The sequence below is a fragment of the Dermacentor silvarum genome, chromosome 2, assembly GCF_013339745.2.
Source record: "Dermacentor silvarum isolate Dsil-2018 chromosome 2, BIME_Dsil_1.4, whole genome shotgun sequence".
In the NCBI taxonomy this organism is placed as follows: domain Eukaryota; kingdom Metazoa; phylum Arthropoda; class Arachnida; order Ixodida; family Ixodidae; genus Dermacentor; species Dermacentor silvarum.
This window is the reverse complement of record NC_051155.1, coordinates 212,216,807-212,240,600: the sequence shown is the minus strand read 5'-3', so window position 1 is coordinate 212,240,600 and position 23,794 is coordinate 212,216,807. Positions and strand designations below refer to the sequence as shown.

The 23,794-nt window shown below is 49.9% G+C and overlaps 1 protein-coding gene across 1 annotated transcript in view; it reads left to right on the top strand.

Annotated features, from left to right (window-relative positions):
- The window catches only part of LOC119442566 (progranulin), a 63,452-nt gene extending 43,691 nt beyond the window's left edge, over positions 1–19,761 (top strand). The window contains exon 5 of the mRNA XM_037707489.2: positions 19,555–19,761. Within this exon, the coding sequence (XP_037563417.2) occupies positions 19,555–19,761 (207 nt within the window). The remainder of the gene's footprint in view (positions 1–19,554) is intronic.
- Positions 19,762–23,794: the final 4,033 nt, after the last annotated feature.

Sequence of the window (23,794 nt, the reverse complement as noted above, 5' to 3'; positions counted from 1 at the left end):
TTTATATTGCGCTGAGTTACTTGTTCAGGTATATGCATGACAGAGAACTATAGTTGTAGCGCTAAAATCTCAGGGACAGAAGAACAAGGGAGACGCTTTCGTGTGTGTCTCCCTTGTTCTTTGGTCACTGTGCCTTTTAGCGCTGCAACTATTTCCCTGTCTCGTACTGATACAAAGTCGCAGGATATGCGCCGCCCCCGGTCAATAAAGATTACCATACAAGCGCATTTTTGATGGATTGCAAGATACACACATTGATATCCCTTCATGCGAGATACGGTCGAACAATACATGGAAATGTAATAAGCCTTACCGCGGCAAAGCAGACACGCTTTACGATTTACAGGATGATTTCGTCGAGTATACGTATAAACCAAGATGATACGCGCGCATAGATGGCGAGGTGACGGCGCAGCTGATACCAAAACACACTTGTAGCAATTTGATCTCGATAAAGACTAATCAGTGATTGAAACACAAATGCCTCATACTGTGTAGCGCTACTAAGAAAGTGTGTGACACATTTTGATCGCGGGTTAGTTTGATCTGAATCGATGACGGTGATGTCATGTCTTTCTCGAGTTCTCTCGCATTGGTCACTTTATGGACGGTCATGTCCGCCGTATTTACGTATGCACTTTCCGACATGTATGTTGCCAAGCGGACAAGTATATTACGGCGATAAAACAATTTTAGTCCATTCCTGACACACACCACAAAGCCCTCGGTATTCTGTTTTTCGCTGATAAGCTCGCCGCATAGGTGTCATCGTTATCTCTCGGTCCGTCTGCACTCAGCGTATGTTAAGCGCGAAGCTATAATGTCGTGAGATACGCCATAACACTGCATGGGGCATTGTACAGTGCGTTTCAATGTTAAGGGAACGCGCGAACGTTTTCTCTTGAAGTGTGCAATCACCCGCCCTTCCCTGCGGACGACGGGTTTGATGGTGTGACTCTTCTACACCCCGGGTGCAATGACGTGCAATCATAGGCGTATCTAACGGGAGTGGGTGTCAAAGTATGTCATTTGCCCCCTCGCTTTTGAAAGCGGGCACTTCGGGTACACGCTGGAAAGTCAACAAAACTACAGCTGAACCAAAATTTTCTTTCTTGATAGAGTGAGCTCCTAAGCAATGCTTTTCTTTACTACGTATCCCCTGCTTGGGCAGCGAGGATTATCTTTTGTGCCTCCTCGTGACGACGTGCTGTAGCGGGCGACACGCGGGATTCGCCATATACGCTCGCATTGCGCAGAAATCCTGGCGCTGGACAGTTGCCGCCGTAACAAGTTTCCGCTTGCGCTACTTGCATCATGCCCAGTTTTTGGGGACCGCCTAACCATACTTGAAAAAAAAAACGAAAAACAAAAACAATCGGCTTGCTGTATTTAACCTGCAGGCGAGGGGAGAGGTCAGGATAAAGCATTAATAATCAACCCGCGTCCAACGATTGGTGTGCCTTACTGTATGAAATCGTTGGATTATCACATGCTGGAACTATTGAATTTCCGTGTAAGATAGTCTACGTAGTGTTGCAGTCTAAATATATTATCACCATCAAAATGTAATCAAACCACTTACAGGTCTAGCTGCCAATTTTCATTGCGTAATCACGACTTATCATATATATTTCATGAAAATGACCTTTGTCGAACGCACAGAGCCACTTCATACCAATAGAACACTGAACTTGAACTTTTTCTTAGGCCTGTGTGACTTCGAATTTTATTGATGTCATTTTCAGGCCGTTTCTAAATAAGAACTACACTATTACTTGTTTCCTGTCAGGAGCAAGAACGGCAGATATTCATATTTTGAAGAAATGAAGGTCACCTTTTGGTGACGTGTACCGAAAATTTGAACTGTGTAGGTTGCTTATGTGCTCTAAAAACGGCATTTAGTTGTTTCCCCCCAGATACTCGTAAACTACGTGTGGCATGGTGTTTATATTTATTCAAAGTACGAAGTAATGTTCTGAGTGACGAGCGTATGTGTTTATTCTGTGTAAGTTCATTACAGCCTTTGTAGGTAGTTACATATTGAAGTGTTCCAAGGTGCCATACCGCCGCTTTCCCAGATTCCTAAACACACTGCACGAAATACGGACTTAAATTCCATGAAAATATGGAGAATTTTAAGCGCAGTACGTTGCGAAACTTTCACTTTCCTGCTTTAAATGCAAGTGTTGCCGATTATTACTAAAACCCTCCTTTTCCCATGTGTTCTCGTGCATCACCCGGGATGTGTATAGGTTGTTTTCTCCGGTGTACTCGGTGACCTAAACAAGGCATCTTGTTTTTATCTGGGGAAAGTTAGGGCGTGGTATGGGCAACTGTAGCTATGTTCAGATAAATGAGTTACAAGTCGCATTTTCCAATATAATAGACGGCTGCGCTGTCATAGTTACAACTACATGATGTCCAATTTTGCAATATAGGGTGAACAATACGCCAAGTTTATGTGCGATGGTAAATGCATGTTGACCAATGCAGCTTAAAAAGTACTGTAAGCAAGTATTCGAAGGTATCACATGGTTTTTATTAGCTGGGTTTCCCAATGTTTCACGTGTGGGAATCCTCGGGTTCCATGACCGCCGCACGCGCAGCGAACGTCGCGTCAGGCGCATGGCGCTAGGGAGAGTTGGAAGAGGGGAAACTTTCCTTCCGCGGGCGGCGCACGGGAAAGGATGGATGAATGGATGAGGCTGAACCTTTAAATCGGGCGGTGGCACACGCCACCTAGCAGCGCTATTAGCGCCACCGGTTGGGTCACGTCAGATCCCGCTGACATCGCCCGGTCTCTTTGGTCCCCAGCAAGCGGCGTTAACGAAGACTCCGCCGCCGCACCCGTTTCCCGCACGTGGTTAGTCAACCGCGTTCTTGCCACGGCAATCGCCGCGTTGCCGCCCGTATTCCCAGTCGGTAAGTCGGAGCCCTTCTTTACCTAGTCTATTATTCTCATCAAGGGAACCCTCAGCGATGTCAACTATAGCTAGCTGGCCTGCTCGAAGTGTTAGTTGCAGTCGTAATAATGCTTTCCGAGTGTACACGGTGTTGTCGTCTATTGTTTCCTCGAACTTGTACCGGACCGCGGTTGATGCGCATGCATGCGCCAACCGCGGGGCTCGGTGCGTCGAGGCAGAGCGCGTGGGCATACCCCCATATCCCGACATTTTGGCGTTCCCAACGTGTACAAGCTCTTGGAAACGGGACGGCGATCGGCTTGGTGCGAGGAAGGCTTTGTCCGGACCAGCGTTAGGCCTCACCCAAAGGCGTGATTCCTAGCTAGATTAGGCATGTGCTTTCTTGAGTGCGAGTTAACTGCACCAGCGTCACCGAACTCGTGTAGAAGCTGAGATTTGCCGCGAGTTTCTCCTAAGAGTACGCCCGAAGCGAGTGAGTGCAACAGCCGACGCGGTGGTCGATTTTTCTCTGTACATATGTAAATAGCCTCCTTTCTGTATCTTGGCTCTGGGAGCCGGGCGCCGGAAACGCTGGCTAGGACGTCAGCGGGGGCGCAGTCCCAGGAGTCTGCTCGGAAGCTGCGGGTTGCAGGAGCGGGGACCACTTAGCTAGGCCTGCGTCTCCTCACGGCGGCTCATTGGAACCCTTTATGGGTCTTTTGTGGCATTGGTAGCCGTCATGGACGCGATTAGGCCTAAGGCACTTCGGAGGTGCCGGTCGCATGTTCGAAGACGACTATGCCGTGACATTTAGCGGGTGCCAACGGATTCGCTAGTTTTACTATACTCGCCCGAGCGGAGAAACCTCGTTCGAAACAAAAAAAAGTGGTTGATCCCTCTTATATAGGAATCGGTATAGAACACGAAAGTGAAACGTGTCTTCACAGAAGTAGTGTAATGTTTATTGCACATTGATATATAATGTCTATTGGTGTTTTGTGGCTAAAGCGCCCTTAGGCGTTGATGCCCCACGCTGACGCCTGGTGGCACGTCTCCTCCATCACGACTACCACGTCGATGACCATGAGCAACCGTCGTGCATATTGAAGCTGCACTACGCTGCACACGCTAGCACACGCGAAAGACGAAGCACGTAACTGACACACTAATACAACGCGCAAGACAAAGCACGTAACTGAATCGTCACCGAGTCAAATCAGCGCGTACAGCCGGTCGTAATTGCAGCCTCCGCGATCAACTTCAGAAACATTTTCAGAGCTAATTGCGGAGGCCACGCTCCGCTGTGCTGAGTACGGTGAACGCCACCTAGTGTGGCGTTGGTATGTGCTTCTTGATGCCAGCGTCCCTTCGAATGCTGGCATCGAGGCGTCGTAGTGCTGAGACCACCGAAGCGTTTCACTGTCGGTGCGCGTTAGTGTCATAATGCAGTACTTCTCTTTTCTGCTCGTAGGCGGCGGCACCGCCCCGAGCAAGAGCGCGGGTACACGGAGGAGTGTTAGATATATAAGGGGCGCGTCGGTGTAGCTCTCTGCAAATGCGTTTGTGCGCAATGGTTAAACGCTCGGCGATCTATCGTCGCGGACCGAGAGGTCGTGGGTTCGATTTCCAAATTTTGCATGTTTGTGGAACTTTTTTCTTGCTGGTTTCTTTCTTTGTATATGTTCTATTGACGTATTTCCGTGACGGAAATACGTCAGTGAAGTCTTGGTGGACCCCGGCATAAAACCTTTCGTGTTAAAAAGCTTGTTTTGTGCAGATGAACTCATTATTTTGCGGGTGGAATGACGGAAATCTCGGGGGACATAGAGCGCTTTGTTCATACGAGCATCGCCCACTTTCACGCTGGTTCGGACCGGGGAAATTCGTCGAAGCGAATAACTTCATTCAAACGAACTGATTTTTTTTTTTTTTTTTTTTGCCGCGTAAAAGCTTACCAAACAGGACTGTGCTGCCTATCACGTGGATTCTGCCATTTCCTGCCGGAGTTTACCATCGCATCTGCCCAGATACTTTGTCATGCCGTGCGACCGCCGCACGCGCAGCGAAACGTCGTGTCAGACGCATGCGCGCTAGGAAGAGTTGGGAGAGGGAACTTTCCTTCCGCGGGCGGCGCCGGGAATCGCAATAAAACCCCTCAATAAACAAAAGTAGCGCCATGTTTGAAGATCGCCCGCTTTCCTCCTCTCCTGCCCGTTCTCTGGCGCTCGGCCCTCCAATGGCCGAATACTGTCACGTGCTCTCGCGCGCTGTTTTTCTTGCTTGTTTTTTTGCTCCCACCGCCATCGCGGGGCCAGACCATAGCGAGCGGTGTATGGAGGCACCACGCATTGCCTCTCTTTTGCGCTTTAAGGCGTAGTGTTCGCGATGCCCGTGTTGCCTCAGCATTCGGGTGCAAAAACACATCGAAACAGACGGCAAGCGACTCTTCGGATTCCATCTGCGAAGCGAGACGCGGCGCAGAGGAAGGCCGGCTTCAAGGAATCAGCCGGGCTGATTTCAACCCACACAATGGTCCCGGCTGTTTGAGGTAAGCGAGCGATTCTTCAATGATCCCTAATCTCACATGCTACCACTTGCTGTGTGAGGCTTCGGTATTTTTTTTTCCCTCCTAAGTGCCGCATTGTTCGCGCTGCATTTGCAACTTTCGTGGCGGATTTCATCATTCTTCAAACGCACGTGGTTTTTGTTGACTCGGTTTGTGTGCCTGAATGTATGCGAAGGCACGTTTGAGTGTATCGCAGGATGTTACGAGCGGTGATGGACGTAGAGAAAAAAATCACAGCATATCCACGGGGTGAATGATGATGAGTGGGGCGAAGCTCCGGAGGGAATCATCGGTAAACCGTGAAACTCTTCCGTGAAATTCGCCCAGTCCATCATATAAAGAGTGTGAAACACCGTGTATATATTCAACATCAAACTTCTGTTGTACTGTTGGTTTACGTGGTCCCTTCATTATCACCGCTTTGTGATCGGTGAAATGCAGGGAAAGTGGTTCTTGTATGGGTGTTAACGTAAAGTTGGCAAACACTACATCGATGCAGTTCCCCTGATGGTGGTTGGTTTCGGGTGGTCTAACGATATGCATCTGAGTCCATATCTGATTGCCATGTGTTGCATCAACCAGTCCTTACTTCTGTCTGCAACGTCGACGTTGAAATCGCCGACGAGTAGAAACGGTCTGTTCCTGTCGTACTTGCGCATTGCCTCGTCGATGAACGCCTTGACGTCCCAAGGACATATACCACAACGCCATCTGTTGAGCAATTCATAAACTAGAGGTAGCAGCCTGACGACACGCTTCGGCGTCTCTTTCACGTACGGACATACAACGCCATCTATTAAGTAATTCATAAACTAGAGGTGGCTACATACTACTACTACAGAGGAGGGAACGACCCACACCCTAAGGAGCTTCGCCCCTAAAATGGGCGCTTACCTGCGGAAAGACGAACCTTTTAGGGCTATTTAGTTAGGGCGAATTGGCGCCTTCAGCAAAAACTCAACTCGGTGGTCGGCGAAGATCAATGTTCTTGTCGCTATCGTCCTAGATCCTCGAGGACCGATAACTATCTCGAAAATTGTAGAAAGTGCTGCGCGTGAAAAGTGTGCTCAGTATTCTAGTCGTGTATCGCGTAGCAGAACAAGAGATAAGGACCTGTGCTGGCGGCGAGCTAAAAAGGGAAAACCGTATACAAGACTTCCCGGTGATATTAACTTGTGCCGGGAATGTTGTGACATGTCAACAAAGGAAGCCATTGGCCATCTTTGAGGGGCATTGCTGCGTTTTTGTGTTGTATGCGACTGTAAATGTGGAAACAGCGTAAAGTGTGCATGACGCAAGGGCACATGAATGCTGTCATGTCCTCTACCAAACGCTCATACGCATGGATAAAAAGTTGCAGTGGCTTAGCTCGGCTATGCCAGGATATACGTAGCGTTAGCAAAGGTTCAGCTGATTATTCTTAGCTTTCCTGGTTGTCTAGATTGTCAAGATTAGCTTGATTGTCATGCTTACTGCTGCTCCAATGACACATACGCGGTATACGTATTATGTGGCACATGTATATTTATATCCTGGCATAGCCGAGCTAAGCCACTGCAACGAACGCCGCTTTGCTAGACGCTCGTCCCTTTGCTCCAGTGTCTCCGCAGCCTTCTTCTGTTCATTCCTCCTACGCTCAACCGCTAATTGCCAGGCAACTACTTCGGGATCCGATGAGTCAAGCTTCTCCGTTCTTCTGCGCTGTTGAGCAGCATTTGCGCTCTCCTTCTCCATGACTATACCACACTGGCAAACGCCAGTCAGAAGCGCAGCGGCTCCAGCGCAGTGTCAGACGGCGACTGCACAGCGAGCGCGCGCCGGCGCCAGTGCGTCTACCACGGCTACGACGTCACTCCTCTGGAATGCGCAGACCGGCGGCGGTGAGTCGCGCGCGGCGGCGGCGGAGTGCGCGAGAGGTGCCGGCTCCGGTGGCTCCGGTGCGCAAGCCGTGTGACATCACTGATCCTTGCGCATGCGCAGCACGGCTCTTGATGTGCCGCGCGAAACGGGCTTGGCTAGGCCAGTGTAGCTAACGCTACAAAAAAAAATATTCACTACACATTTGATATAACCGGGAATCATTATTGTGACAGCTTGCTCCTTCGCTTTATATGACAGATTCCGTGTTGCGGGTGCATTAATTCAGTTATTCAATATTGGAAAACGAACAATCCCCCGGAAGAACTGCTAGCAACGCTATCCACATTGCAACGCCCTTGATTATAGAGTTAACTCATTCCTGTCCTGGCTTTGTCAGTGGCCAGGACAAACCTGGATGTTAACTCATCGTTTCTGCTCTGCATTTGATAAGATAGTAGATACAATACGCAGGGCAGAATTGCTCGGACCCGCGCGCAGCACATGCAAGCGGCAATATGATCCGCAAAAGCAGCCTCGCATACACCTGTAAGATGACCGCTGCCGCACTACTCAAATCCGCAAAAAAAAAAAGACCAAAAAATGTGTGGAGTAGTGTAAGGCTTCCTACAAGCGAGCGAAGCTACTAGCCTCATTATCGACGGACCGCTTCCGCCGAATGATCGGTCAGTGAAACCTGTAAGACAACTGCATATATACAGCTGGTGGATCATTCACTCCCGCAGCGTAGTCATTGTTAGAGGCCCGCTATGCACGTTAGCCGCTGGCCAACGAGGGACTGGAGCTACTGAAACGCGGAGATGAACCAACGGCGAGGGCGCGCGTGGCATGGATCAGTTAAAGCCCGACTTAGAGGCTTTAGGCTCACTGTATCACCACTAATAGTACAGCCATCTAAGCGCAACGGCATTTATGCGTCCTTTCGTTGTTTCGGCAGCCAGTCATAATATAACGCGAAAAATTCCGATCAAAATACGAGTTAGTTCAAGAGCGCGAGCGACACGTAGCCACAGCGTTTCATTGGGAGAATGTCTGCTAGTTCAGCCCCGCGTAGGGGGAGCCACGGTCGACAGAAGAGAAAGAGTGAACGACGGCGCAGGAGGAGGAGAGAGGAGATGGCGCTACTTTTGTTTTATTGAGGGGTTGGCGCTGAGCCGTGCTCCCTCAAGGGCTGCAGAAGATAGCGCCAATCTTTCCCTTTCCCTCAAGAATCACTTATCAGGGGTTTTAAATCGCAAGCACTATCAGCGCCACCGGGTGGGTCACGTGAGATCCCGCTGACATCGCCCGGGCATAGAAACGCCAGCAAGCGGCGTTAACGGAAGTCTCCGCCGCCGCTCGCATATTTCCGCACGTGGTTAGTCAACCGCGTTCCTGCCGCGGCAAACGCCGTGGCCCCCCGTATCCCCCAGTTGGCAAGTCGGAAGCCCTTCTTTACCTAGTGTATTCTCTTCGAGGGAACCCTCAGCGACGTCAACTATTGACCCTTTTCGCGGCGCTCCCGTGGGCGCTGCCATGTTTGATCACGTGGTGACGCGTCCATTGCTTGCCTCAGCCGCCTCCGTTGCCTCCGCGTTTACAATACAAGCGCGTGACGCCGACGCGGCGAAGCAAACCGCTGTTTCGACGCGTATAGTAGATGGTGACTGCGTGCACGACACGAAGCTTTGGGTGACAGCTTTAGAGGCCATGTAAGTGCTTTCAGAGCTCATTACGCCTTGTCCAAACGGCGTGAGCAGCGTATACGGTGCTTGTACTAAGAGCGGGGCTAGAAATGTATTCCAAGCTGTCTAATCTTTCCGCTTATGAAATAAATCGGGATCAGTGTGCTCTGCGTTCTTTATTAGGCAAACATTTTGAACCAGTGGCTTGTCATATTTCTGACTCAGTAAAGTTCCTCGGTGCGGCCACTATCTGTTTATTATTGCGATAGCAATTATATGGACACTCCAAAGCAGATTTCTGCCGTCGGCGTCGCCGTCGCCGTGAGGTTCCGTATGACGTCAATGGAGATGAAATCGTCGCCGCGCGCCGCCGAACGCTGTATGTGCGAGTGAAAGGGCGCGAGAGACGCGCGCTTTCACGGGGAGTGAACCCACGGCGGAGAACAAACGCGCGTTCTGCGCCGTGCGTTAAGGGCTGCAGAAGTAGGCGTCTCTTTCCTCCTTTACAATCAACTATATATGTAGAGCAAACGCGCCTTCTTCGGACGCACGAAAGGCCGTGGGGGGGGGGGGGGGGGGGGGGGGGACGAGAAGCGACGTTTAGCTGCAGCACCAAGTGCCTATTTATATCAGAGGCTCCGGCAACAGTCACCAACGCCGCACGCATTTTGTGCGAACGCGGGCAAAACGCCGACGGCGTCGACAACAGTTGTGCATGTTGCCGGTGCTGCTGCATGTCCAAGTTTATACAGCTGATAAAGCTACTATCATTACTTCGTATAAGCTCTCTACAAATTTGCTATCGCAAGTGATGCTTCGCCTTTCAGGTGAAACTGCGACAACTTTTTTTCAGCGTAATCACTCGCGGGTGTGCTCTGCTGCGATAAATTTGTTCTTGATGTGCACAAAGCTTGGAATTTAAATGTTCGGTACTTTGCGGTAGCTCGTAGCAAAGACATATTATCGCTAGTCCCTCGCTTACTCTGTGGACCGTCACGAAACATTCAGCTTCCAACATTCGTGTCTTGTCGGTGTAGTGGCCGTCACTAATGCTTCGGCACATTGATTCAAGTGTGCGCCTCTTCACTCACACATTGGCGATAGGGTGGGCGTAAGTTTTCGTGCGAGTAAGGGTGGATGTGTGTAGAAAGCGTGCGTGAAACTTACTATGCCAGTAAGTGGCACTACTTCATTTTGTAACGAGCAGTACTCACTCCAAAGTGCCGACGTTCCGGAGTTGAAGTCCTTTCTTTGGAGGTTGGCTATACAGCGCAGGCGGATGAATTATATTTTTTATCCTTGAGGAAATCCGTGCATCGCGAAGGCAGGCAACACAGGCAGTCATTATGTAGCAGCGGCGACACAGGTTGATTCCATTCAATATGTGAATCACTATTTTTGCAGCGAACTACCGCACACGTCTTCCCTTTATCGTGACACATTTTGCAGTATGAATTGGGCACAGTGCATTAGCGCACACCCAGTTGCATTTTCGACAGCTGATCGCACAGTAGCAGGGCAGAAGCAGTAATGGTTTCTATTCGTGCGCATTCGCTGAGGCAACGTATGGCGCGCAGCCGAAAGCGCCATCTCGTTCCTGTAGAGCTAAATGCTCCGCGAAAAGGGTCAATAGCCAGCTGGCCTGCTCGAAGTGTTAGTTGCAGTCGTAATAAATGCTTTCCGAGTGTACACGTGGTTGTCTATTGTTTCCTCGAACTTGTACCGGACCGCGGTCTATGCGCATGCATGCGCCAACCGTGGGGCTCGGTGTGTCGAGGCAGAGCGCGTGGGCATACCCCCATATCCCGACACACGAGAGCTCTGCGTTTCAGATATTTTATACTTTGACAGAATACGCAGCATTTTAAGTACAATGTGTCACGAAGGTTTAACGCTTCTGGCTTATTAGACAGTTATAGAATAGCGTTTGTCGGCTTACGTACGTTAAAGGTAAACACGTTTGCGGGACGTTACGGTGCGCGTTCTTTCAAGACATTTAGAACGGTAATGAAGACGTTATAAAACGGCGCCGTTCGGAACGTATTCAAGCCAACACAATCTATTAGCAGCCATCCTGTTGTCGCTACGCGGACGCGTCTCGTTAGGCCTACTGGCGCCGGAATCGCCGAACGGTCACAGAAATTGGACGCGCTATGCGCTCATAACTAACGTTTCAGGCGAGTTTAGAGTAAACGAAAGCCCATTTCAATAGTTATTGGCCCTGAACATGAGTGAGAGCGTAGCCGTCACGCGAATTCACGCTGAAGCGGGAGCCGTTGGTTCCGCCATGTTCGACAACGCTATTTCTTAGCGTCCGTATACATTCCGAACGTTAAACTGGCCAAATAACGTACGTTATCATAGCGCACGTAAACCATGCAGAGCAACCCAATAGCGTTCGGAGCATGCGCAGTGAGGACGACGCTATTTCTTTACGTACGTTATGCGTTTACGTTTGGTTGCAAACGCTAAACTAAAACTGTCTGTTAACAGCGTAGCTTTCGCAAAAACTCGCCTAGCGAAGACTTCACTGCGCGTTGCCTAGCAACCACCTGCCACAACTGCGCCACGCTTCTCCTAGCTCCGTCAAAGCTCCTCCGCCGCTGCGCCAGCGATGACGTCATTGCGCGTTGCATAGCGCAGTTTGTAACACCGACACCGCGTTCCAGCAGACCCGCTCCGTCAATACGGTCACCTTACAATCACTTACCCAGCTTCGCCCAGTCATGTTATTGCGTTGCTTCGCGCTGCAATTATTGCTTTGCTTAGTCATGACAACACTTTGTGAAGCCTGGCCATGACGTCAGACTAATCATAAAGACCATGTCGCCGCATCGGCGACACACACCACTCTCGTAGACTTCGCACTGAGTAAATGTAACATGGGACGGCCGAAAAAGTGCAAGACACCCGAAGAAGAAGCCGCTCAGCTGGAAGCTCGTCGTGCCGCCAGCCGAGAACGAATGCGGCGATTGCGTGCTAATCCGGAGTATCGTGCCTCCCAGCCTAAACTTAGCTGAGTCTAGTAAAACTTAGCCAAGCCATAGTCCCTTAATAGCTATGGCCGAACCTAGCGAAACTGGAAGCAGCTAGGTGATCACCAGCTCCGCTGTTTCTCCAGCCTTGCACAACTTAGTGCAAGCTGCGCTAATTTTTTAGAAGCGTTACGAATAGTTATTGAACCCTCTTTTTTTTTCACTTTTTCATGCGTGATATATTGGGTTCGCCTGGTGTCCTCACTGAACTAAAGGAAGCAGCTTCTTTATATTTTTGTGACTCTGAGGACCGGGTACTATTTGATTTGTAGGTAAAGCTCAAAAGAGGTGGTAATTGGGGCTGTCGTAATAAATTACGTATGCAAGCCCTCCAGAGTGTTATGAGCCAGTCTAACGAGGGGGACAGAATTGATCTCACTGCCCTGGCAGAACTATAAACACCACAGACACCAAATTTAGCCAAAAATTGTGGTACTCTATATGAAAACTCTGTGTGAAGTTCAAGCGGTTGGCTCAAACACAGTCTTTATGCAGATTACAGTCAGGTGGGCGGCTAGGATATAGCCCCTCTTTTGATTGCTCCCTATCAATTCCTATGGGGCCTTCATGGGCTACTTGTGCCATATATGCGCTCGTTTAAGAAAAAAACTATTCTTCAGTGTGATTGCATATTTTACTGTTTAACGTATCTTATCCCAAGAAAAAGGCATCGCATCGAATTGAGGAAGCAGCGTTGATCTCCACATAAGTGCGCTTGGGCGCAATTCCGTGGGCGCGCAAGAAAAGTGCAAGCTAGCAGCGTAGCCAGAACTATAAATAGCGCTGTGCAATGTTCCGCCAACTGTCTCCCGGATAGGATACGTGACCAACCTGCTTGATAGAAAGTGCAGAGAAAAATAATGACAGACAAACCATGGACAAGCGACAGAAAACAAGTAAGGCCTCTCGAAAGTGCGACGCGCGTGGACAACAAAGTGGCGGTGCAAACACGCTCTGCAAGAGTCGAGGGTCGAGGTAAACAAGGCGAACTCTTGGAGTACGAGAGCCTTCTGACGGTTCAGCACAGCCCGGAGAAGGATAATGAAACAATAACGCGTTTTCTGGAGTCGTTTCCCTTTTCAACTTTCCATCCCTTCCTTCTTTTCTCTCTTTTTCTCTCTCCCCTCTGTGGAGCGTTTGCTATATGCTTCTTAGCGTTGCGTGCATACCGATATTTCACCAGTCGTCTCCTGCAATATTTCACTCAGCAAAAAGCCTCGAGTTCGTCCATCTGTCCCGTTTGTTCGGTCGGTCGGTCGGTCGGTCGGTTGGTCGGTCGGTTGGTCGGTCGGTTGGTCGGTCGGTTGGTCGGTCGGTTGGTCGGTCGATCGGTCGATCGGTCGGTCGGTCGGTCGGTCGTTCGTTCGTTCGTTCCTTAATTCCTTCCTTATTTACTTAGCAAAAGGACACGCTTACTTAACTGAAAGTATTTGCGGCTCTGCATGCAAACGTAGTACAATTGCTGCTTGCTGGTGCGTGTGTATGTTTCGTCCGTGTTTGCCCGGTTAGGCCCCATCCGATAACGTGTAGGGTGCTTCTGCCAAGGCAGGCGGAAACTCTTGTGCCAACGCTATCTATGGGTCAACGTGAGTAGCTAGTGCGCGTACACAGGTTTCATTCTCGTGCTTACGCTGGAATCGGCAAAAATCCGTAAAGTGAAAAGATTGAGTGAGTTGGGAAGAGTCGGCCTTCCAAGTGGCTGATCGGTAAAGAAAATGATTGAGGAGGTCATAGGTTACAGAGCGCTGATAAGAGCGCTGATAGTTCAGAGGGCAGTGACCTCAAGTGATAAGGGCCTCCTCAAACGAGTCGACAACATAGCCGGCCACTTTCCGATCTAAAGCATTCCGTCGAAAGTACTTCTCCCGACCTGACTGAAACTGTTTGCGGCTTCGGCGAGCTAAATTAACCTGAGCACCTCGAAGCCTCCCGGATGTCTTGAACCATTGCGCGCAAATCTGAAGCCCGCTCCTTGCAGCGAGCCCATTTATATGCAAATACGCCCGCGTACCGGTCCATGCATGAACCTTAACGAGGTATTTTCTCTCGCGCAGCGATTTGCCCACCTGCGATACGGTCATCGACTAACATTGCGTATGTAAGCGAAGCCGCTTTCAGGTGCAAGTTCGCTCCCTGCAAACGCGAGAAACTCGGATGAACGTAATTGTGCTGCGACGTCAATTACGCGTGTTTGGAAACCGTATAGTCGCGCTCCAATAAGCCGAATGCGTGAAACGCATAGGGGCCCCTGCACAATGCGTGTTTTGCTACGACGATGCAATCAGCCTCTTCGCTGTCTTGATGAAATCAATTGGCGGCTCCAAAAAGAAAGTCTGGGCGTTGTTCCTGACTAGCGTCCCATAATATACGAAGGTACAGTTCAGTGGAATTTTATCGCCCGTTACTACACTTTATATTTCTTCTGTGCATGCAGCTGCACGCTGGACAGTTACCGCGTGGTCAGCAGGATTTCCTCTTCTTTTTCAATCAATCAATCAATCTCTCTTCTTCTTTTCCTTCTTTCTTTTTCTTTGTTTCGGACGCATCAATCGGTTCCCTCCATAGACTAATTAACGCTAAAACTACATTCAATACACAGCAGGTATCTGCATGCAAGGCTTCCACAGTCAGCCGTGCTTAGCTCTATCAAACCCCCTCCCCAAATTAACCTCGAGCCATCTTTTTACATGCATGACCCGCCGTCGTGGTGCAGTGGCTCTGGCGTTGCGCTGCTAAGCCCGAGGTCGCGGGATCGAATCCCGGCTGCGGCGGTCGGAATTCGATCGGGATTCAGCGCTAAGTGCAAAGACGCTCGTGTACCTTGCAGCGGGTGATTGTTTAAGAACCCCTGGTGGTCAGAATTAATCCGGAGTCCCCCGCTACGGCGTGCCTCATGATCATGTCGCGGTTTTGGCACTTAAAACCGCAGAATTTAAGTTTTTTTATAGATATATATCTTTTTAAATGCATTCTTTTTATGTGACCTCTGAGTCGCATACAGGCCTCTTCACCATTTATGCAGTTATCTGCTACGTCGTGCCTTGTTCACTATATACAATTTACCGGAGGCTTTTCATCCCTAAAGTAGCCTGTCACTGATTACAGTGATAAAGATGAAAAACAGCGGGCTTAACGCGTACTGATGAGGCGGTAAAGTTCACATTCAGCTTCGACTGCGCGTGACGAAGTTAATTAGCGATTGCCTCAACTGGACGCTATCTTAGTCTTTGCTCTGTGACCTACATCCGGAAGCGAGCGAAGTCGCACGATAAGAGACCAACCAGCGGCTTCGGTTTCTCGTCCTCGCAATAATCTGCATACGACCGCTTCATGCCAGATCTATACACGGGTTTCTCCTAATCGGACGTTTAGGTGGTTGCAACACATTTGGCATCCATCTTTTGTTGACGCTTCTTAGTGAAACCGATCCAGAAGCACGCGCGATGTATGTTTCCATTTCTGGATAAGTGTGAAGCATATGCAGTTTGTTACGACACATCCCCGAAAGTTGCTTCGTGCCCTTGAAGAAGGGGGGAAGCATGGGTGCAAGACGCCAAGGCGTGGGTTAAAGGCCACGCTTTTATGGTGTTCAGGCACCCAACAGCGTCCTTGTAATGAATTGTCGATACTCTGTCCCAAGTGGCGCCCGCCTCTTTAAATGATCCGCACAGCACACCTTCACCCATGCAACAGTCGGCAGGCTCGGCTAATTCGCAGGAAGCTCCTTCTGAACCTCCTCGCCTTCTGTTTGGTACCCCGTCTGCGGTACGTGGTAACAGCCCTGAGCTGCAAACTAGCCAGCCTACGACGGTCAGTAGCTGAAATGAAAAATGTGTCATTTCCTAGGTGTCCATGCGCTCGATATTCACGTTATGGAAGACGTCTAAAAAAAACTCCTCGTAGACTATAGTTCTGACTTGCTGACTCATCTATGAATGATAGTAATTAAGGGTGTGTTTACGTAAACGAAATAACACATACAAATCCATGCCCCGGAAGGGAGGATGTAGAAGGCGCATAGAATTGTATAAACGATCAGTGACACCTTCATGGAAATATAGGGACATGTTGCGAAATAAAAGGGGCTTTTAGAACGCTGAACTTGGCAGTGGTGTGTCTCGTGCTACCAGTTGCGCTTACCGCGCGTTCAATCAGCTTGTCCTAACCAACGGAATGTCTCGACACGAATAACGTTTACACGAAAAAAGCGAAAAACGATATTTCCGTTCAAGTCAGATCGCTTCCGAATCAAGGTTCCCGAAGATAGCCTCCAGTGGAGGCAGTCGTTGGTAAATTTGTTATCTATCTATCTATCTATCTATCTATCTATCTATCTATCTATCTATCTATCTATCTATCTATCTATCTATCTATCTATCTATATCTATATATCTATCTATATCTATCTATCTATCTTGTATCTATATCTATCTATCTATCTATCTTGTATCTATCTTGTATCTATCTTGTATCTATCTATCTATCTATCTTGTATCTATCTATCTATCTATCTTGTATCTATCTTGTATCTATCTATCTATCTTGTATCTATCTATCTATCTTGTATCTATCTATCTATCTTGTATCTATTTATCTATCTTGTATCTACCATAAATTAGGCGTAGCATGACTACGTATCTTTCCGTATAATTATCTATCCATCTATCTAAACTTTTGTCTATCTGGTCAAGAAATGTAAGATTGTATGTCTATCTGGTCATCTGTCTATCTGGTCAAGAAATGTAAGAATGTATTTCATGCCCAAACAGCTTTAAACTTGTAAACCACATTTGTATGAGCTCGGCATAAATTGTAACAAACAACCGTCATTCAGCGCGTTTCGCGCTGACATCTTATTTTCGCCACCTTATGAGGACCCAGTCTTGCTAAATATCAGTGGTGTTGTGCACCCACGCCTCGCGTACAGGTAAATGGAGAGACGCGCCTGCCATTGTCTGTTTAGGATATCCGACCTCCAGTGACACCACCAGGTTACAAAGGATACCGTTGATGCACTCGTCATCTCACATCGTATCAAAGACTCCGGATGTGTCAAGGGTCAAGTTAGCACGTCATTTTTTTTTTCCCCACGCCGCAGAAGCTCTTTATGTGATAGCATTCACATCACTGGGATAAAATGTGACCTCTCTGAATGCCCCGAGTTGTGTCGGCACGTTTTCATTATTGCGGGATGATATGATGACGTTTATGCGCCTTTAAAACGTGGTACGACCACACAATGAGGGAAAGATATATATGATGTGTGCGACCTCACTTTGTCTTCCTCTGGAACCAGAATATTACACGTGCAGAATCCCTGCTGTTTTCCCTTAGCCCTGTCCGGGCTCCTGCATGTTATGTGTCTCTTATTGGTGATTACTCGACCGTTGTTAGTTTCATGTATTTCTGCATTTCATCTTTTTTTTTTCCATAAACTTCATCTGACGTAGCAAGCGTTTCGTCTAGCCGAGCTGAGCTCTTCAGTTTCCACTGTAGCCAACCTCTCTCGCTCTCGCTGTTCAGATGAATATCATTTGAATTAAAGCATACCAGATACAACTTGTGTACGTATGTGGTATGTACTACTATAGCCAGAACGAGTTTACGGACCGCGATAGCCGTGAACGAAACATTCAGTTTCTTCGCAGCTGATGTGTGGGTGCATTCCGAAAGTAATAGGTATACGTGTACGGCTGCCACACCCGGCACTTAATTATGTACGTCTCCATTATATCCTGGGAGGAAAAACGATAAAATGTCGCAGATTACTCAAGACATTGATCGAGTTTAGTGAGATTAGTAAATCGCATGTATGTGTTACGAAATCATATTTATCGGCAGTGATTAAATGACAACAATGACAGCGACCAAACAGGCCAGTATTACCTTCAGCGGACGCTTGGCAAGCTAGAAAGGGTTAAATAAACGAAACACGCGCGACAACGCTATAGCTTGCAAATTCTCTCATCAGCTTAGAGCAATGCCGTGGATATTGAGAGCGTCAGTTCTGGGCTAGATAAATCTTTACATGCAACAGATTGCAGTCCGAAGTAGGCAAGGATTCAGCTTAGGAGCTATTTAGAAGTAGTAGTAGTAGTAACAACTTTATTTATCCTTTTTACAAGGAAAGGGGCAGCGGGGTAGAGGGGGGAAGGGGTCTACTCGAGGTAGTCCTCCGCTACCCTCTCAGCCCACCCCAGGATGGCCTCCTGAACGTCGGGCCTGGAGCTGCGCAAGGCAGCCCCCCACTGCTCCTCACTAGTAATTAAATTATTAAGGGGAGGGGGTAATGAGTGTTGAGGGCATCCCCACATTATGTGGTCGAGATTGGCCTTGGCCGCTGAGCAGAAGCGGCAGGCCGGGGAAGGGTAGAGAGAAGGGTGAATGACGTGTAGAAAGTGAGGGGAGGGAAACGTGCGAGTCTGTAGCTGCCGCCAGAGGATCTCGCGTTTACGTGGAGAATTACGTGCCAAGGGAGGAAATGTCAGACGATCGAGTGTATAATGTGCACAGATGTCGTGGAATGTGAGAAGGCGATCTCGCGCGGAAAGCGGCTTCTCGAAAGCAACGATTTGCGACTCACCTAATGCCCGCGCCCGGTCCGTTAATCCTCGGGCGCTGGCGTGAGCCACTTCGTTGCCGGCGAGACCCGCGTGTGCTGGGGTCCAAATCAGGCCTACGTCTTGTGTGGGAGGGCGAGAGAGGGTTAGGGAAAGGGCTTGCCTTGACACCCTGCCCGCTCCGAAATTGCTGATGGCTGTTTTTGAGTCGCTGACAATGACGGAGGAATTTGGAATAGTGAAAGCCAGGGCTATGGCCGCCTCCTCCGCCTCCTCCGGAGAAGAAGCATAGACAGAGGCGGCCGTAGCTAACTGGCCATGCGAATTTATTACTGAGAGGGCATATTTGGAGCCAGTGCTATATTCGGCGGCGTCGACATAGAGCACGTCGGTTGAATTGGAGAATTTTCTGTGTAGGGCCTTGGCCCTTTGCCTCCTGCGTGGGATGTGATGTATAGGGTGCATGTTTTTAGGGAGTGGTGGAATGTGTAAATTCGCGTGTATGTGGTGTGGAATGGTGTGTTTGGGGTGAGTGAGAGATGGTGGAGAAATGCCTAAGGAGTTGAGAATGTGTCGTCCGGTTTTCGACTTGGAAAGGCGGGTTTGTTGGGAGGTGAGATGGGCTTCGACGAGCTCGTCGAGTGTGTTGAAGGTACCGGTCTGCATGAGCCGTTCTGTGGACGTGCGTAGTGGGAGGCCTAGGGCGAATTTATAGATTTTGCGAAGGAGGGTGTTGACCTTGTCAGTCTCCTTTCTGAGAAGGTGTAAGTATGGGAGTGTATAAGTTACCTTTGTGATGACAAAGGCGTGTATTAGTCGGAGAAGATCATTTTCCCGCAGACCGCCGTGTCGGTTGGACACGCGGCCGAGCAGTCTGAGAGTGTTGTCGACGGTGGATTGGAGTGTCTGGAGGGTGTGCGTGTTGTGTCGATTGCTCTGAATATGCAGACCGAGAACCCTGAGCTTATCTACCCTGGGGACATGTTTGTTGCCGAGGAGGATGTGGATGTCGGGAGTGTGTCTACGGTTGCCGGTGTGGGCAGGAAGGAGAAGGATTTCAGATTTCTCGGGGGAACAGACGAGACCCATGCGTCCCGCTATGGCCTCCACCTTATCGGCGGCGGCCTGCAGTACGTCTTGAATCTCACCGTCTGAGCCACCTGTGACCCAGAGGGTGATGTCGTCCGCGTATAGGGAGAAGTTCAGCCCTGGGATGGTCTTAAGGGAGCGTGCCAGGTGGAGCATGGCGAAATTGAAGAGCAGGGGAGATAGCACGGACCCCTGGGGCGTGCCAAAGCTCCCAAGGTGATAGGTAGGGGATTGCTCCGCGCCAATAAATATTGTCGCGGTGCGGTTGGAGAGGAATGCGGCAATGTAATTGTGGATCCTTTCGCCTACCCCAAGAAGGTTTAGCTCCCGAAGTATGACGCAATGATCCACATTATTAAAAGCGCCATGAAGGTCAAGACCCAGAATTGCTTGTGTGTCGTGAGTAGGGTTAGGTGTCAAGATGTCGTGCTTCAAGCGAAGCATAACGTCCTGGCACGACAGGGCGCGGCGGAATCCCACCATCTCTGGTGGAAAGAGGTTGTTGTCCTCAATATATTTATTGAGGCGGTTGAGGATAATGTGTTCGAAAGTTTTGCCAATGCATGAGGTGAGTGAGATTGGTCTGAGGTTTGACGTGTTTACGGGTTTGTGGGGTTTGGGAATAAAGATGACTTTGGCATCCTTCCACGAGGATGGAAGGGTGCCAGTGTCGAAGCAGTGGTTGAAGTATGTTGTGAGTGCCTTGACAGAATTGTCGTCCAGGTTTCGGAGAATTTGTTATTTATCTGGTCGGGGCCAGGAGCGGAGGTCGTGCGGAGGTTAGCCAACGCGTGGCGCACCTCGGCTTCTGTGATCGGTGTAGCAAGGTCCGGATTAGGTATGCCGATGTAGTGGGGAATGGAGAAACGACGTGCGGGGGGAAGGTGTTTTTCTCGAAGCTCAGCAAAGAGTCCCTTTAAGTTGTCTTTGTGAGCGTGTAAGAGTTTGCTTATGTGATGGTTGTGTTGTGTGCGTGAGGTGGTGGGATCTATGAGGTGTCGTAATAGTTGCCACGTCCGCTTACTACCCAGCTGACCGTGCATGCTATCGCATATTTGGCCCCACTGTTGGTTAGTCAGCTGGGTGGCATATGTTTGAATTTGGAGATCGAGCTGAGCAATTCTAAGTCTCAACCTTCGATTGTGGCGGTGCTTTTTCCAGCGTTTCAGGAGAGATGCCTTGGCTTCCCACATGTGTAGGAGCCTGGCATCGACTGTGGGTAGCGGTGTGTCGAGAGGGAGGGTTGTGGTGTGTGCCTGTGTATCGGCGTGGAGTTGTTGGACCCATTCCGTGATGTCGGCAATGTCGGCAGGGGCGGACATTTGCCTTGCATCGCGGAACTGGTCCCATTTAGTGAGATTGAGGGGCTTTGGTGCGAGGACTTTGTGGCGGAACAGTAAGGTTGTTTGGATGATGTAATGATCGCTGCCGAGGTTGATTTGTAAGTTAGTCCAGTTGGCGTGCGGGATTCTGTGTGTGAGTGTTAGGTCGGGGGAAGTATCCCTGGAAACGCTGTTACCAAGTCGTGTGGGTATGTCAGTGTCGTTATGGAGTGTAAGGCGGTGATTTTGTATGTGTGCCCAGAGGGCTCTGCCCTTGGGTGTACTGCTGGAATGACCCCATAATTGGTTAGGGGCATTAAAGTCTCCTAGAATTAGTAGGGGGTGTTTACCGGCAGCGGAGAGGGCATGAGCGAATAGTTTGTCGAATTTGTGATGTTTGTCTTTAGGGCGACTGTAAACGTTCAGAATGTATAACGCCGGAGTGCGAATTTTGCGAGGAAGAATTTCGATAAAGTCGTGCTCTATGTCAATGTCTTCGAATTTAGAGTGGGTGGCGGTCAGATGTTTAAGTATGAGTACGGCTGTATTAGGTTTGGTGTTGCATTTTGCTTGCATGATATTGTAACTAGGGAATTGCACGGTTCCATGGGTTTCCTGTAAGGCGATGACGGCAGGCGGATTGTTGCAGCTGGCAATGTACTGTTGAAAGCTGGCTTTCTTACGGCCAAACCCTCTGCAGTTCCATTGCCAGACTACGAGTTCGGAGCGGGCAGGACTACTCGCCATCACTCGGGAGTGCGGGTGGGGAGTTAGTTGGGGGTGGAGAGTTAGTTGGGGGTGGAGTGATGGCTTGGGTTAGAGTGGCTAGTTGTGCCATAACGGACTCAAGAAAGCGGTCGAGTTTGTCATTAAGGGCGACAAATTGCGCGGTGCAGCTTTGTTGGAAGGCCATGAAGTCTTGTTGTAGTTGGTGGGCTTTGGATTCAAGAGTGGTTATTCTATCGTTAAACCCAAGGAGGGTATCGTCTAGGCGATCTTCCGTGCGCGGCGTATCGGGGGTTTTGCGTTTGTTGGGGGGAGAGGGTGTCGTAGGTGGCTGAGATTCAGGAGCAATATCCATGGGAGAGGGTGGTTCGTTGGACGTAGGGGTAGGTGATGGGGGTGATGGTGTGAGAGGTTGCGATGATGGGAGAGTACAAGGTTGAGAGGGGGAGGGGGAGGGTGGCTGGGTGGACTGAAGCGACAGTTTTAGCTGGCGAATCTCCTCCTTGAGAGTGGCGTTCTCTCGAAGGAGAGATGTTTCGAGATTGGAGGGCTGAGATGGCGAGGAGCAGGTGGAGGCTACCCTAGCCCAGCTTACCTGGGGTGGGGGTGCTGCTTGCTTTGAGGGAGGTGGCGGTGGTGGTGGTAGGGTGGGCCAGGCTTCGCCCTGGGAGGTAGAGTGTGGCCCTGGGGTCTTGCTGCTGCTCCTGGCGCGGGCTTGGGCAGGATCTATGGCCGGGAATGAGGGTGCTTGTTGGCTCCTTGCCTTGGAGGGAGTCTGTTGGGGCTTGTAGCGCTGCTTGCACAGCTGGGAGCCCGTAGGGTGTGCACCGTTACAGACGATGCACACCGGTTTGCAGTCGTGGTCCATGGAGGGGTCGAGGGTTCCACAATTCGGGCAGCGTGTGTCTGTGGAGAACGGGCACACGTCCTGGCGATGACCGACTTTGCGGCAGCGAGTGCAAGCCTCGATCTTCTGCCGGTAAGGGATACAGCGGAGGGCACAACCCTCGTAGTTGATGTAGTAGGGGACGCGCTTCCCTTGGAAGGTAATCAGGATGGACTCGGTGTTGCCCAATCGCCTGGCGGATCCTACTGTCAGGTCAGGATTGTAGCTGATGAGGGTGGGGAGAATGGCTTGCTCGGGTGAGTCGATGGGTAGGAGGATGACGCCACGACAGGTGTCCGAGGGGTCAGCTACGTGGGTGGCCACCTCGTAGGTTGTTCCGTTGAAGTTGAGGGTGCGGATGGTATTGTAGGAGTCGGCCCGGTCCATATTCGGAGTGCTCACTAGGATAGTATTGCTGATTTCGTTGACGCGAAGTTGGTCTTGAAATCTTTCTGTGCAGATGCAGCCCAAATGATTCATACCGTGAAATCATCATCAGCAGCAGCAGCAGCCTATATTTATGTCCACTGCAGGACGAAGGCCTCACACTGCGATCTCCAATCACCCCTGTCTTGCGCTAGCCGATTCCAGCTTGTGCCTGCAAATTTTCCAACTTGATCACTTCACCTATAGTCGGGTACAACTTAAGAAGACAGGAGAGGCCCCGCCCAGATGACCGAAGCGCAGCAGCCGATTTCCTCCGCGACTAAAGAAATAGTGCCGCTGACGCGACTCGCCCCGGCTTGAAGCGCGGGCTGCATGCTCTCCGTCGGCGGGGACACCGGCCGTCCGGCTCATGACGCAAGTCTTTAGTGCGCGCCCATTGGTGGAGGCTCGTATGCATCCGCCTTTGAGGGGCAAATGCCGCTGGCTTCTAAAGTTGTACCCGACTATAGTTTTCTGCTGTCCTCGACTGCGCTTCCCTTCTTTTGGCATCCATTCTGTAACTCTAATGGTCCACCGGTTATCCATCCTAAGCATTACATGGCCTCCCCAGCTCCATTTGTTCCTCTTAATGTCAGCTAGTTCTAATCTGAAGGTCGTAAGTTCGAATCCTCCTCCAGCCCACTTCATTTTCAGGCATAGAGTGGCGCCTGACACCGGCAAAAAAAAAAAAAAATATTGCCGAGAGTTAGTGGGACTATACTAGCCCAGGTGCAACCAA